Below are 16,872 nucleotides of genomic sequence, written 5' to 3' on the forward strand. Positions count from 1 at the left end.
AGCGGAATTAATTACCTTCTTCTACCGAGATATGGAAAAAAACCCAAAATCAACATTCATTGAATCTCCCTTTATAAACTGGAGAATTAATTAGCAATTGAACATTACTAATATTTCCACACCGACTTCTTTCTAATGCAATAACACCAACAACAACCTCCAATCTAGAAACAAAAACACAATATAAAGTTACATAGTTACAGCCTAATCTTTCTTGTACATCAGACCAGTTAACCAACACAAGCTAAGTATAGCTCTAAAATAACAACCTACGGACGGCTAACTGGTGCCATCGGCAGGGATGAAGACTGGTGGCTATATAAACTACTATCACTTGAATAACCTTGATAACCAATTGTCGCCGGATATGTGAAAGGAGAAATCCCATTCACTGGAGGGACAAAACCACCCAATGTTGAAGCTGGTTGCACTTGCTGGCTTGTTGCGTAAACAAATGCTGAACTAGGCAACTGCCCAGATGTCTGAATGATCTGACCTACTGGATATGGCTGCATAGGAGGCAACGGTGCCAATGGTGGAGGCGATGATGGTAGAGGAGGCGGTTCAGTTGGAGTTGATTCCCGCCCAGTGCTTGCAAGATTGTGTTGTACTGAGTTTGGCTGAGAGAAAAATGTAACCGCTTCTTGAGGATTCTGAGAGGGAGCATAACAAGAGCCATCATTTTCAAGCTTCATCCTTTTCTCCGGTTGATTATCATGCAAAGATTCTTTAGTTGAGTTGCCTATGACACCCTCCGATGCCAAGGATGAGAGGACATAAGACAGCATCTGGGCTGAAGATGTTGATGCAGTCAGCTTTGCTGCCACTGCAGCAGCCGCAGACTTCATATCTTCCTCAAGGTTGCCAGATTTTTCATAAGATACCTGTCGAGTGTACATCACTGGAGCAGATTGTTCGCGATTTCCAGATATGAACGAGTGTGGAGCTTGGGAGGTGTTAGCTTCCTTTATATTCTGCTCAGCCAAGATTTGCCCATTGCCATCAAAATTCAGCAACTGTCCGCATATACTCCCAACCTGATCTGCGTGGGACTGAGCAGCCTATAATCCAAGTAATGAAACGTCACTACACTGTTTATTAGGAATACGTGTGACCCAGAAAAGCCGCAGGATAGCATTATATACTAATGTGAGAAGTATCACTTCTTTACTGGGAAAGTAAAAAAAAAATGCACTGGCTATTCCTTCTCTAAATTTTGACTTTTGATGAATAGGAAAGCTGGTAGCTCCAATAGGATTTCCCTTCCCTACAATTTTTTTCTTATCAAATAAAAAAGGAAAATAACTCTGCAAGTAAGCATGAGGTATATCTCTCATCGTCTACTCAACTATATTTGATTCTCTTTGAAACCAATATAATGTAATCTATGACAGAGCAAAATCAAAAGTTCACCAAAATATCATAACACATCAAAGAGGAGGTGCATCACAGACATTTACAGAACTCAAAAACTGACACAACTGGCCATCCACAAAGACGTATATCATGAATTTAGCAGTGACCATTTCAACAGATATAAATAAGCACATTATTTACCTGAAGATGATTGCGTACTTGATCCAACTTATATTCCTGAGGAAAAACCCACGGACCACTTAATCAGAAGCAAAAGCACAAAAACAAACAGAAAGATGGAAATGATGCACAACAATGGGATGACTAACCTGCTCCTGGAGGACCTCTCTGAGATGAGAGATGAGGTTTGCCCTGGATGACTCAACAGTTGTTAGCTGCTCAACACAGTCCTTCAATATTGTGTGCTGCCCCTTGAGCTCATCCACCATACCAGATCCATTAAGATGGCCTGAAGGGAAAGGGAGGAGGTCAATAGAAAGTCTAGTGTGACAAATAACAAGTATCAAATAGAAACAAATCAAACTACATTTTAACAGAGGAACTATAAGGTATCATAATATTGATTAGATAGTTGAAAACTAAAGACCACAATACTGTGTGGTTAAGTATTACATTCAATCATGCCAATGAAAATCGGCTCCTCTGACTAGAAATAATACCTATACATTTACCTAAGAAACACGATTTAAATAAAGCTTTGTAACTTTCTCTTTTTCTCTAAGTAAGACTGCAAAAGATGATAAATGGCTCTAATGGTGAATGTGGGAAGAAAGGTTTCTCTGTAGGGGAAAGGAATAATAATTTTTGCAGATTATTATCCTATATGCAATCATGTCCTCCTCTGCAATAATAAAACACATACAGTTTACTTAATTCCCCAGAGTTGAAGACTAATTGAATTGGTTACCATTACAGCAAACAGTAGGCAACACATTTTTATTTTCAAAAAGATTATACAGAGCATGACCCTAAGCAAATTTTAAACAACTACTGTCCTCACAACAAGTAACATCAAGAGATATGAGTGTTTGAGAACTTTTAGCTAAAATTGATACCACATTTTTCTGTTTCATTTGCTATTTTGTCATAATAAGCAATGCATATATGATGCTCCCAGCAGAATAATTTTGACGCAAGAATCCAAAACAGGAAATTTCCAACATTTAGTAATCACATTCTAACTCCACCTTGATCACATACCGGGATGTATAATTCAACTTATGTGTTATTGTATTAGAATAAAAGACAAGAGTGAAAGATGTTGGAATTTTGAGAAATAGGAAAATATCTGCCAAACCAGTCTAGGATTACATTATTTATTTGAAGAAGTAAAACTTGTGTCCTCAGTTATCTTTGTCCAGACCTAAAAGAAGTGTTAAAAAAAGAAGGTACAGAACCATGAGGTATCAAGTTTAAATTCCAGCAGCCGCCCAAAAAACTGGTTTCTTTTTTTTTTTTCTGATGAAGAAAAGCACTGGTTTCTTCCAATCTGCCTAAGCCTTGGTGGGCAAAGCTACCTGGTGCCTGTGCTGAATGGAAGTAGTAGGTACCCAGTGAAATAGTCGAGGAACACACAAGCTAAACCAGACATCACTATTACAAAAAAAAATCTCCTCTTTCCATTTCTATTTCAGCAGTCGTACCTACAACCCTCTGGTCTGCCACGTAATACTCGAGTGTCAACCTCAGTCTGTGAGATTACATATTCAAGCATGTTTAACGTTTTAAATATTTTTTCGAGTAAGTTTTACTTCTCTGGTGAGGATCTTTTTTCTAATAAGTCTTTTTCCATGAAAAGATTCAAATGAGGATCTTTTTTCTAATAACTCTTTTTCTATGAAAAGATTCAAGTTCTTGTACTGAAATCAAAAAAGTATTTCGGCTCAGACTCTCAGTCATCCCTTTCCTGATAAGGTATCCCAAGGCTTTTTTCTCTATGGAACTTCTTAATCAGCCAGATATAGAAGCAAAACAAATAATTTGAAACTAGACATGTAAGCAAAACAATTGAATGTAGCTTTTTGATTAGTAAAATTAAGAAATCGGAAGAAGCAGAATGGCAATGAAAAAAGGAAACTTCAATTGGGGATAAAGGAAGCCAACAAATGATGATAAGCCAAAAATAAAGAAGTAAAATATCACAGACATGCACACACTCTTGGAAGAAGGAAGCTCCTTCTTCCTACTTTTGTTTAAGCTAGGCATAAAAATTTCACTCGCCGGCCAGCAAATGCTAATAGACATCCAATTCGAATATTTAGACAGAATACTACCATATATTAGTGAGGTCACTTTAGATTTGTGGAATTAAAGGGAAGTCCAAGTAATTAACCCCAGAAATTATTCATTTAAACAAAACAGAGTTGTATGGATCAATTGGAAGATAATTGTCTGGCAACTAGGGAAACCCTCGCAAAAGGAATGAGTTGTTTCTTTAGGCCACCGTAACATGAACTGGACAAGCCAAGCTATGTTAGGCACATATTACAAGTGGAAAAGAAAGGGCACCTGGATTTAAATCACTCCCAATCTCCTTATCTATTTTTTCAACACAGCTAATAGCATTTTTAGCTCTGCTCAATATCGCATCTTCATCAATTTGACCACCATACAATATCTGATAGCTTGAAACTATTTTGTCAAGGGCATCTCCAGCTGAGTTTCTCTGCATACCAAAGACTCTCAATGAGAAGGTACTATCATCTTCAAATATATAGAAAATAGAATGAACAGCTATAAAAAAATTCAGGAACAAAAGGCCAGGATGAAAAGCGAGATCTACCACTTTGCCTCCACTATGCTTTCCATTCCCAACATGCTTTCCAGCAAACTCTTCCTTCAGAATCTGCCCTCGAGAACCAAAGACTTTTCTCTCGTCCCAGATACTGATCTGTGGTTATCAGGAATAAAATGGAGCATTAAGACGGGCAGCATGTCAGTCCCACAATGCCAAGTCAGAATAAACTCTACCCAGGATAAAAGATTTGATATAAAAGAAAATTTGCATCTAATTTAATCAAGCTATTCAGGTCAAATTACAAAATAAGTGGCTAATCAAAATTAAAACTCAAGGCAACAAGAATTGCAATCAGTATAACCATAGTATAGGCCTCGCAATGCATGTACATATCATAAGTTCAAGAACATCTTGTCAGTCCTCAATATATTTGTAGGCTCTTGAAGATGAAAATGCAATAGGAATCACCTTGAAAATGTAGTTTAGCTAAGTGCTGGAATCAAACATCTTATATCTATGATCTAGAACAAGGTCAACTAAGATAAACCAGGAGGACGTTTGATGTGTAACTCATATCCATACAATAGTGTTGTGTTTCTCCTGAAGAAACTTTCATCCTGAACGCAAGTATTTCAAGGGTAAGAGATGTGAATGCAGGGAACAATTACTTTATTTGTCGAATCACCAGAACAGATAAATCTACTAATAATTGTTATTTCATCTCTGACCAACAATCATAAAGCACAAAAAGGTGTTGTTTCGACTCCACACATTTTTGGCCGGCAATAACTGTTTTGAAAGGAGCAGCCCAGCCGCATTGCCTAGATACACAACAGTAATAAGAATCATACTCAATTTCCATTTTCCACAACTACTGTTCTTACAAATGTTACTCCAAAAAGAAATCGAACTACTAAAACTTAGTGCAAAACCGTGCAGGACACTAAATATGATAGGACAATGTCATATGGATCAGAAAGCATTGACCATATTCCTGCTTATTCATGGCTAAGACTTGACCAGCAGCTTATTAAATAAAAGGTTGATACATAAATCTTGAAATCACAAGGAAAGGAAGTTGTCCAAAAAGACCTATAATCTATTAAAATCCATGAACTTTTCAAGAAGTTAACACAATGGGAACATAAGATTCATATAGGTGATACCAATTAGTTGTGATTTAAGCTTAAGTTCAATAAATGCTAAGAATTAGTCTGTTTGGATATTTGTATCCCAATAAAGTCTGAAAACCAATAATTATTGAAGTACAACAAATTATTGATCATCGGAGTGAAAGGCCCAATTTAGTGAAATGGATAGAGCCAACCACAACTAGCTTGGAATTGAGAAGTAGTTGTTATTTTTGTTGCACATAGATCTGTAGAAAAATGAAGGTTCGTCCCACTTCTTACAACAAAAACAATCCAATCACACTTGGTGGACTATATGGAAAGAGAGGAATCTTAGGGCCCGTTTGTCCATAGGTTTCCCAAATAAAATTTGGAGGGAAAATTTGGCAAATAGTGTTTGTCCATAAAATTTACCATTATTTGGCAAATAACCCAAATTCCCAAATACTAGAAAAGATTAGTATTTGGGTCAAGTTTCATTATTTGGGAACTTTTAATAATTCAAATTCTACACCAGACTTTTATCTTTTACAAGAATACCTTTTATAGTAGTTGTTTTCGTTGTTTTACATAATTCTTTACGTGAACATCAAAGTAGTGATGGAATATACCGTAAATATGAAAGTGATGATGTGGTTGTTGATGAAAATGATGAACAATCCATTTAGGGTAGCAAAGTCATGTGCTATGTTATACAAACATATGGTTAGTTTTGATAGTTTTTAAAACTTATCAGTAGAAATTATATTTCTTAAAAAGGTGAAATATAGGCCAAATACATGGTGAAATTTCACCCAAATAATATTTACCAAAAATATTTGGAAATCTATGGTCAAATGCTAGCTTAGAGTTTCTGAGAATAGTGAGGGTAATTGTAATCTGACTTCGCATTTTTGGTGTAATCAGGTTTACTCTAATGAAACGGTCTCTATCATTGATGTTTTACACTCATTATAGGGATAGGGCAGTTCTCTCAGAGTTCCTTGTGTAAATATCAATACAACCATGTACTGATTTACAGAAATAGAAACAGTTGCCAATTTCAGAATGAAAAAAAAATCACAAAATAAATAGGAGACTTGGTTAAGTTTCTTTAGCCGAAGTGTTCTAGTTTCATATCTTGCGAACTGGATAATAAGGCTTTTCACTTCAATAATGGGCTTGCATATCTTTCACTATGAGGATTCAAGGCTCAAAGCTCCTAAGTTCAATCTCTCAAGTAGCAAGTAGTCTGACGTAGACTTGTATTTATTTTCTTACCTTGTTGTGGGTATCATGTGACATATTCATGATTACTCATCATTTGAGTGATACACCTTTTGTCTTCTCCTTAATTTGATGCTATTGTACTATCATCGCTTCTCTCTCAGATAAATCTACAATCTAGTATAGTGAAACTAAATACACCTCCCTCTTGATTGAATGTTACCTATTTACTTGATCAGAACACCATGTATGGGGAAATCTTAGGGAATCTTAACAACTCAAAGAAGAGATTTGTCAGGAAATTCAGAATTAGATGCATAGGTCTTCCTCTCGGAATACTAATCATCCACAAATATGTGTCTCAAATGCTACACACAAATGGGTGGACTAAAACTAATCAAACTCATTTACCCCTTTATGGCTACATAGTGGATCTAAAAATAAGGAGCTAGAGAAACATACCAACCGCAAAGCAGCGTTTCTTCCAAACTCATTTCCATTTTCAATAACATCACGAAGAGCATCTGGAAGAACCTTCCAAAATTCAGCAACAAATTCTGCACCCTTTCTCCGACTATTCTGAAGGATGTCATTTGCAAGGTAAAGAAATGACAATCTCTGTTCACGTGGTGAGCAATGGAATTGCTGGGCCCAAGTTTCCACAACTTGTTTTGCTTTGGTCATGTGAAAAATACACCAATGTGATAAAGCTAGTTGGAGTTGAGGATTACAAAAGTAAGCATTAGTTAAATAAATAATTGCTAAAAAAATAAATGAGAGATAATTTTTCCTACTGTACCCACAAATTCAAATTCAAGAGAACGGAAGTCCAATATTTTATTTTATTTTTATGATAAGGAAAAGCCATAGTCGCTACCCTTTGGGTGCGCACAGGGTAAAACCTCTGCTTCTATGTAATAGCTCGCAAACCACACAGGAGAGGTTACCCGTACTAGGCAAGTCTGATGCAACGAGCTCAACCCAAAACACAAACAACCCCATGTTTTCGCCGGCAAGGGTTTTCGAACTTGAGCCCTCCAACATGGATGTCCCAAGCCCAAACCACTAGGACATCCCGAAGGGATGACGAAAGTCCAACACTAGTCCTCTTTCTTTTTCTTATCCACCAAATTAAACAAAAAGAAAAATTTATTTTTTGTTCATTATAATCTCCTTTGTTTCTCCCTAGTTTTCAAACATGGAGTTAATTTCCATGCTCTGGATCGAGGGGATACCATAAGATCAAATTATTATTTTACTTAAAAAGAAAAAATTTAAGATCAAACAATTATCTAAGTAGCAGGTAGAAGTTAATGGATACTTTCAATGCTTTGCTGTGAACTATTGAGCATTTCCAGCTTATCCACCAAAATTTGCGTATTGAATGTGCTCCCCATTGTTTCTGAAGCAATATTCATCAACTAGTAAGCCGCCAGCAGACCTTTATGAGAAAAGAACACTCTGCCATAAACAAACTAAATAAGCACAATATCACTTTTGTGGGAGAGATTAAAAAGAATTTGACTAGATAATAATAATTTAGTAGGACAAATCTTGTCAAATCACAAGTATAGACATGAGAATGATGCCAAATTTAGAAAAAGGAAGCACTTTTATGGGTCAAAGGATCCATGTTGAAGAAGCGGACAAGAATGTTTCGAAGCAAATAAGTAGTCTATGTTTACAGTTAGTCTCTTAACAATATAGAATAGTCCACAAATTGCATTCCAGGATGCCTGTTGTGTGTCCTGACCACTTAAGGATAGCTCCTGAAAAATGAGTCCTTACAAGTAGTTCCTAAAAAGCTAACAAATTTTTTTTAAAAAAAAAGGGGATCTCCCAACGGAGTATGGGGATGATTTCTGGATTTCTGGCAGCTGAATATTTCCCCTAAGATTCATTTACCGAATAGCTCTTCAGATCTCATAAAGGATACATAGATGTAAAACGTATTATAATGTTTGCCCTCTAATATATTCCATGCTTGCAGTTGCAATTCATTCTATTCTACCATACACACTTTTTTCGAGGATAAAAAGATAGCATACACACATTGTGTGCATATCTGGTTAATTAGAGCAAATATAGCAAACTAAACCAATTTAACACACATTCACTCCCATAACTTGCAAAGAATCTTTGAAAAATCAAAATTGTAATTTAGACAAGCTTTAACAATTAAAATACCATTCTTTTGATCAACTTAATAGTTGAAATAACATTTAATGTCCAATTGTACCCTTTCTAAAAGTTAGAATTAATCACCAGCCATCCCAATTCTACCTTTTGGAATTTTGAAAAAACAGATAGCGTCTATTTGCTGCCCCAGTTAAGAAAAGATTGGATGTTTAGCCTTTGAACATTGGATTACTTATGTTTACTTATAAGTTTCTCTAACGGTCTAAACAAAAAAAAAAAAAACTACATATCAGAATTGGCATGTCAGTTCAATTCCTAGGTTTCTAGGGTTAAAGAAGCTCGCAAACAAGAAAAATCAAGAATTAAAAAAAAAATAACCCTAGAATCAGAATAAGGTGAGGGCAAAACAAGGAAGAAGAAAGACAAACCAGAATGCAGCAGAAGTGAGTAGCGGCGAATGGAATTGTAAGAAACAAAATCAATTCGTAATTGAACCCCGACTTACAGAGTAGTAGTTGTTTGTTGTTGTTGTTGTTGTTGTAATAATAATACACGACTTCTTTTCAAACTCAAAGCCCATATCTAACCAAACCAAGTTGGGTTTAGCTTCCGCTCGTGAACCAACCTCTCCAATTTCCGCACCTCACCTTCCCTACTCATTTTAATTACCTTTATAACCCCTTCTCTTTCCTTTTTTTTATTTTTATTTTTAAATACTAATCTAATAATTTCAGATTAAATAAAATGAATACCTTCATTTAATTGGAAATGTTTAGTATGTATTTGGAGGCTCAAATTGGAAAAAATTCATTGATTGAAAATGGAGATCATGTTCAGTACAAAATCATGAAAATTGTTAACTTTGTTATACTATGAGTATTGCAATGTCATGAGGTTTGTGTATATATTTATGGGATATTTGAGAATTATGAGATTGTTCAATTAAAGAAACTTTGTTGAATTCTACACCCCATGTGGAGGCTACCATCCACTCGGTAGTTAGGTTTATATAATCATCCTCTCAATAGTTAAGTATAGTAAATAAACAAATTCTTTTTTGTGATTTCAATATCATCAATAAAACAGCCATGGAAGAATTTTCCACAATATTAATATATGGAATTTTGAATGAATCAGAGACAGTTCTGCAGGTAATTCAACTTCATAATTCATTAATCTAATTCTGTGTTAAATCCTATAAGAACTAATGTAGCTTAGACTCGCATCAGATTCTAAATTATTGCACAAACCTGTTTGAATAGACTTTAAAAAGACAACTTTTAAAAAGTACTTTTAAAAGTGCTGAAATTTATTTTTAAAATAAACAGTTATGTGTTTGGATAAAAGTGTTTCAGTTGAAAAAAAAAAGTTATTGATGTGTTTGGCAAATAAGTGCTGGTAAACACTTTTTTATCAAAATGTCTGAAATACCCTTTAAATTGTTAACATGATAAAAAGTTGATTAATATAAGGTTTTTATACTTAAAAAAAATAAAAAGAAAACTAATTTATATTTTACATCCATAAGTAATAATATTTCCTATCATTCACATATTTCTTTATCATCACAAATTTTAATAATAATAATAAAAATTAAAATAATGTAAGAATAATAATAATAACAATAAAAATAATAATATGATAAAAGAATTAAGGGCAAAAATGTAATATATTTGGTCAACATAAAATGAATATTAAGTTGAAAAAAAAATTCTCACTTAGCTTTTAGCTTTTGGCTTAAATAAATAAGTCAAATGAGATAATTGTCGCACACTCAAATAAGTTAAAAACTGATTTTTAAGTCAGTTTAATCAACTTTTAAGTCTATCTAAACAAGCTCTTATTATGACTCTAATTACTTTTTAGTTACTCTTTTATTAGCTTGATCTTCTCCACAGCATGAGGAAAATTTTATTATCTATGAGGCACGTCATATCATACTTGTATGAGACATTGTTTGATTGACAAATGGATATAGATGGGACCCATTTGTCAAGCTAATAAAGGAACACTTTTAAGGGCCCGTTTGGATGGGCTTAATAAAAGCAGCTTTAAAAAAGTACTTTTGAAAGTGCTGAAACTTATTTTTAAAATAAGCAGTTATGCGTTTGGATAAAAGTGCTGAAGTTAAAAAAAAAGTTATTGATGTGTTTGGCAAATAAGTGCTGATAAACAACTTTTTAAATCAAAATGTCTGAAATACCCTAAAAAGCTGTTAGCATAATAAAAGTTAATTAATTTATATTTTGCAGCTATAAATAATTATATTTTGCTATTATTCTCATATTTCTTTCTCATCACAAATTATTTATAAGAGGAATATAAATTTTTATTTAGTTATATGTGCAACTTATTTTACATTTTAATAATATATAATTTGAATAGATCACTTGAAAGATTTAAGATTTTTTTTTATTTTCATTCATTAGTAATTGTAATTGTCTATCATCCACATGTGAAAAGGGAAAAATGGAAGAAAGAGATGTTAGAGTTATGTAGGTAATTTGGAGATTGTATAAAAATATTAAGGGCAAAAAGGTAAAAATGTGGTCAACTTAAAACAGCTTATAAGCTAAAAAAAAAAAGCACCCCTACCTCAGCTTTTAACTTTTGGCTTAAAATAAGTTTTTTTTAAACTTAAAATAAGTTATTTTAAGTATTGCCAAACAGCTAAATAAGTCAAAAACCAGCTTTTAAGTCAGTTTGACCAGCTTTTAAGCTGAGCCAAACAGGCTCTAAGTCTTCTTTGTCATTTTTTTTGTTTTATGTCCCTTACTCAATATATTGTGTTTTTTTAAAATATGTTTTTCTTTTTTAAGATTATTTTAATCATATCTTTTAAGAATTTATTTTGTTGATCTAATTAGTTTATGCTTTTCTTTTTTTACGTACTGAGTTTTTATTTAAATTTTACGATCATTATAAAAAAATTTAGTTTATTATTATAATATTATTTTTTTAATTTTATGCTATTTATTCTATTACAATAAACATTTGTTTGAAATTTAGTTTTTAGTTTATAAAATCAAGTTATAATAGGTTTTCTAATCCTAAAAAATATCTTTAAAAACTTATAAATAAATTTTATAAAATTGCGAAAATTCTTTTAAGGAATAAATTATTTAAATTATTATTTATATTTATAACTACTTAAGAAATGTGTAAGAAAAGTTAATAAACAAAATATTAATTAAATTACACCTACCTTGAATTTTAAGAATAAAAATATTGTATAAATTGACGGAAATAATATGTATTTACGTTGGTGTTTATGGATGTATTTCGTTTATGAATTTCATGACAATAGTATCAAAACTTATGTAATTGTTTGTCAATATCATTAATGTTCTTTCCGTTATATTTACTTTTGAAGAGTATTTTGTGGATTAAATTGCTTATTGATTATGAAATTGTTAAGAGAAAAATAAAAGAACTTATTAAATTTCTACCTTCTTTGTTTTCATATTAATAATCTATTTTTTCTTTTACAAATTTCTTAAGAAATCATAAGTAAGAATAATAGTTTTACTAATTTACATTTTAATTTTTTTGGGTAGCTTTATAAATTTTACTTTTAAAAATAATTGATTGTTATAATAAAATAGAAAATTGTAATTAGTTAAATCTTTGAAAATTAACAAATAATTTTATATAACCATTTTCAATAATATAAATAATTAATATCGACATGAAAAAATGTTATCAAAAAGTTAAAAATAAAATGAGTCGAGTAAGATTTTTTTAATTCCATATTTTTCATGAATAAAGTTATTTAAGTATGAAATTTGGAATAATTGTTAGAAAATAAAGGGAAGAAAGTAAAAAAAAGTAAGAGAAGGAAAACGTGAAAAGGAAGAGAGAAAAATATTTGGTAAATTTTCTAAAATAGATCCACTTGGCAAAATATAAATGGGTCTTATACAACTTTTATCTGCCACGTCATACTTGTGCCTCATTCATCATAAAAATTTTCATAGCATCATGAGGTAGATCGATATGTGGTCTGCATATTTATTCAGGAAAAAAACATAAATTGCCCCCTAAACTTGTACCAAAAAGTCTTTTACACACTTTTATTAATGGGGCAACCTATTACACACATTAAGTACACTGAAGTGTATTTATTTACCCCTTTCGTCACCCAACCCAAGACATTATGCATAGAGTGAGAGTCACTCGCCTCTTACTGAATAAATTGATGCCCCGACCCGATTCATTTGATCCAAACCCGTTTATTTTCTCCTAAATTCATTTTTTTCAACCCAAATTCAATTTATTTTACCCTAGTCCATTTATTTCACGTACCCATTTCGTTTCTCTAAGCACACAAAGCTCTCGAGGGAGAGAGAATACTAATGAGGCGTTCATATGTGTGTAACAGAATAACACTTACAACGAGCGTAATTTATGTGTCTGATTTTATTAACAAAGTTATTTTTCAATATTTTTGTTCTTTATCTTAATTTATGTGACTCTTTTTTTAAATTTATATTAAAAAATATATCTATTGAAAATATACTTTATTTTGAACTTCTTTTTTTTTTTCTTAGTCCTTTTACAAGTATACATAGTAGCGTGTCAATTGTCATTCTCTATATTGGGAGTTAATACCTCAGATGGTCACTCAACTTTGCACTATTCTCTCAGAAAGTCACTCAACTTTCAATTTTCCCTCAAAAGTCACTCAACTATGTACTCTTCTCTCAGAAAGTCACTCAACTTTCAATTTTCCCTCAAAAGTCACTCAACTATCCACTCTTTCCTCAGAAAGTCACTCAACTATCCACTCTTTCCTCAGAAAGTCACTCAATCTATTAAATTATTTTTAATTAAAATTTATTGATATTAATTATTTATATAACAAACCAAAAATTTTAAAAAATAAATTAAATCATTTAGTGATCCACCCACCTAACCCGACCCATTAAAAAATATGATATGACCCATTTTATTTTATCTTTAATCCTAAATTAATCTAATCCTAATTCAAGGTTAAAGAGAGGGATTAATTTAGGATTAAAGATAAAATAAAATGGGTCATATCATATTTTTTAATGGGTCGGGTTAAGTGGCTGGATCACTAAATGATTTAATTTATTTTTTAAAATTTTTGGTTTGTTATATAAATAATCAATATCAATAAATTTTAATTAAAAATAATTTAATAGATTGAGTGACTTTCTGAGGAAAGAGTGGATAGTTGAGTGACTTTTGAGGGAAAATTGAAAGTTGAGTGACTTTCTGAGAGAAGAGTGCATAGTTGAGTGACTTTTGAGGGAAAATTGAAAGTTGAGTGACTTTCTGAGAGAATAGTGCAAAGTTGAGTGACCATCTGAGGTATTAACTCTCTATATTGGATACCAATTTCAATTTAGTTCAATTCAATTTCTCTATGTTATACCTCAAAAAATTCTATCTTTTCATTTAAATTTTTTTAATTATTTTCTAAATAATCATCATGTAATATAAAAATTTATGTATTTCAAAATGTTCATGTAATATGAATTTCATAAAATAAAATTAGATAAATATTACATGATAGTTAAAGAAAAACTCTATTTTCAAGACGGTTATGTTGCTCCTATACAACTAAAGTTTGGCATTATATATAAAACTTAAAAGAGAAAGAAAAGATTAAAAAGTTTAATTAATTGAGTACTGTATAGGTACCACTACAAACATGAAGAATAACCCAAAAAAGAAAAAAAAAGAAAGTTACAACACAAAAAGAAACGTTATTGATCATCAACTGATCTCTCTCTCTAGATAATAATAATATAATAAATATATGGATTACAATTTCTTCCTCCCCCATGGCGTAGCATTTCCATCGAATAGCTCATCAATGTCTGTTTCAATTTCTTCAGGTTGGTACTTTACATACTTCTCCGTCTGCCTTCCCGGAGTAAATATTTGACTAAACCTTCCCAAGAATGACCTGTACGCTGGTATAACCATGTTTGATATGGAAACTCTCAGCTCCGATTGCAATTGCTCGTCGCTAATCACCCAACTGCTCTGCGTCTTGTGTATCTCATCAAACAATGCATTGAAACTTTTGAACCTCTCTTTTAATATTGGTTTATTCACTTTCCCATTAACATTCAATCCCTCATGGTTTAAACATTGCAACAATTTCCCCCACGTTTCTCTTTGGTAATTCTTGTGGTACTGTCTTAGATCTGAAGATCGCTTTCTGTACCATTGATCCCCCATCAGGCTATTCATCTCTGGAGATCCTTTTATTTTTTGCAAGATGTATCGTCCGTTATTCATCATGAATATTGAACTGAGTGAAGTGTCTTTGTAAAGCCTTGATTTTCCCTCCAGATTTGAATCCAATAGATCCATCACTTTTATCATATGCGTCTCAAACGGTGATAGTTTATTCGATGACGTATTATTACTATTATTATTATTACTACTCTGACCCGCTTGTGGATTTTGACAATCAAAATCCGATCCCGTGGCTGAGTCAGCTCTTTCTATCATTTGATGTTCTCTGAATACCTGCTCTAACGTGTCTCTGTACTCCCCTACATATTTCAGATAATTCATGATGTACCGAGTTAAAGGATGAACAGCACCACCTGGAACCGCGGTCTTGTTTGAGTCCCCCTGGATTGAGTTTTCCAGCTCCGAAAAGATAGAAACCATGGATTCCCCTAAGCGGCCCCGACTCAATGTGGCTTCAGCCTTGAGTTCATCAGCGTAAGAAACTGGAAATATCTTATCCACCAAAGGGATAAAATCCCGCAACGTCTCATAAATGTCGAGAAACTTGAAGAGTTTTTCAGCAGCCCGTTTTGTCATGGAAACGGCTTCAGCGAAATTAAGGAGTTGGATCATCATACCTCGAGACAAATTGCTGAAGATGGTCTCAGAAATTGATGGTTGATCCTCAAACACGGCATCCGCCAGCTTGCGTTCACTGGAGAAGAGCACATTAGTGCAGTGCCTGAATGTTGCAATCCAAGCAGTAACCTCTCTCTCCAATGGTTCCCAATTCATCTTCTGCACATCCTCGATGCTATATTTTTCAAAGCCAAGCTTATGCAAGCTTTCCTCCAAAGCTTTCCTCCGTGCGATGAAATAGACCTGACAGCATTCTGCTTCATAGCCTCCTGCAATCAAGGCTTTGGAAAATTTATTCAATGTGTCTACGATTTCCTCAGAGTAGCCTGGAAATTTATTTTCTTCAGAAGGTTTAGATTCAGAAGCAGTGTCTTGTTCTGCATCTTGATTGGTGTCTGATGATGAAGAATTAAGGTTAGGCTTGGCAGAAGAAGTGTCTAAATTGGTGATATCTGAATCAGTATTGATCTTGTAATCGTAGAGGATTGACTTGTATTCTTCCTCTATGTAGGACATTGCTCGTTGAAGAACACCATCGACGCGGCTGATTGAATAAGCATATTTGTACTCTGAAGAAAATCGACAGAGGGAGGTAAATAGCTTGGAGATTCGATCTACAATATTTAAAAATGATGTGGCTTCCTCCTGAGCTAGCTGGCTCCATTTGACGGGTGCATCACCGCCATCATATTCATCAATTTTTGCTTCAACAAGAACAGCAAATTGTTCTACAAACACAGGAACATCGGGAGGCTTAGATTCATCATCATCCCCTTTAAAGTTTGATGATTCAGAGATAAATTGATCTATTTCTTCTGAAACCTTATCGAGATCAGGAGGCAGGGGAGAAGAAACTTCAACCTTGACCTCATCGTCGTCTTCAGGTTTGATATCGTCTGTCTTGGCACCATCATCATCTGTTGTGTTGATGACTCCATCGTCTGTTTGCAGTTGTTCAACAATTTCTGCTTCTGTAGACTTTGTTTCATGGGCAGGAGGAGTTTCATCTGGCTGGTTGTCATTGGATTTTGTTTGATCAGAAGAAGTTTGTGTTAGATCCATGATTGTAATTGTGTGAGTGAGTAGGTAAGTTTAGCAGGAAAATTGAGCTTACATTATCAAAAAGAGTAAGGAAATTGAAGGAAAGTGTTGTGATTGGAGATGCAGCGAGCAAATCGACGAGAAAGGAAATGTGTGGGATCACATTAATTAGTTAGTTACCTTTAACGTCCACTCTTGTCCACGTCTAATATTCTAAATGCCATAAACTTGCACGAATCAAGGACGGCCTCTACCACTCACTACTCACCATCTCCATAACCATCTAATCCAAAATATATTACTACTTCTGTCAACATAAAATTGACTTAAAATTTTTTAATTTCATACCAAGACTTTTATAAATTCCAAATAGGTTAATGTAGTTAG

General features: G+C 33.3%; 2 protein-coding genes across 3 annotated transcripts; both read right to left on the reverse strand.

Moving 5' to 3' along the window:
- Nucleotides 1-38: 38 nt before the first annotated feature.
- On the reverse strand, nt 39-9,418 carry LOC107011856. Of its 2 annotated transcripts, none has more exons than XM_015211524.2 (8): nt 9,095-9,418; nt 7,772-7,911; nt 6,913-7,160; nt 4,160-4,267; nt 3,886-4,042; nt 1,686-1,825; nt 1,558-1,593; nt 39-1,061 (listed from the first exon to the last, which is right to left on the reverse strand). In XM_015211524.2, exons 2-8 carry the CDS (start codon nt 7,866-7,868, stop codon nt 270-272), a joined length of 1,578 nt encoding a protein of 525 aa, XP_015067010.1. In that variant the 5' UTR covers nt 7,869-7,911; nt 9,095-9,418; the 3' UTR covers nt 39-269. The 2 variants fall into 2 exon arrangements, with proteins under 2 accessions (XP_015067010.1, XP_015067009.1); XM_015211523.2 differs by having other exon boundaries at nt 9,018-9,262.
- Nucleotides 9,419-14,198: 4,780 nt separating this feature from the next.
- Nucleotides 14,199-16,641, reverse strand: LOC107010542 (exocyst complex component EXO70B1). The gene has a single exon (XM_015209828.2). The coding sequence runs from the start codon at nt 16,504-16,506 to the stop codon at nt 14,383-14,385; it is 2,124 nt and encodes a 707-aa protein (XP_015065314.1). The 5' UTR covers nt 16,507-16,641; the 3' UTR covers nt 14,199-14,382.
- Nucleotides 16,642-16,872: the final 231 nt, after the last annotated feature.

The sequence above is a fragment of the Solanum pennellii genome, chromosome 2, assembly GCF_001406875.1.
Source record: "Solanum pennellii chromosome 2, SPENNV200".
NCBI classification, from domain to species: Eukaryota; Viridiplantae; Streptophyta; class Magnoliopsida; order Solanales; family Solanaceae; genus Solanum; species Solanum pennellii.

Coding starts and splice junctions, on each gene's coding strand:
- LOC107011856 (XM_015211524.2), bottom strand. CDS start 7,868: ATGAATATTGCTTCAGAAACAATGGGGAGCACATTCAATACGCAAATT. Junction 7,161..7,771: donor TTCACAGCAAAGCATTGAAA/GTATCCATTAAC, acceptor AACTCCAACTAG/CTTTATCACATTGGTGTATT. Junction 1,594..1,685: donor GAGAGGTCCTCCAGGAGCAG/GTTAGTCATCCC, acceptor GTTTTTCCTCAG/GAATATAAGTTGGATCAAGT.
- LOC107010542 (XM_015209828.2), bottom strand. CDS start 16,506: ATGGATCTAACACAAACTTCTTCTGATCAAACAAAATCCAATGACAAC.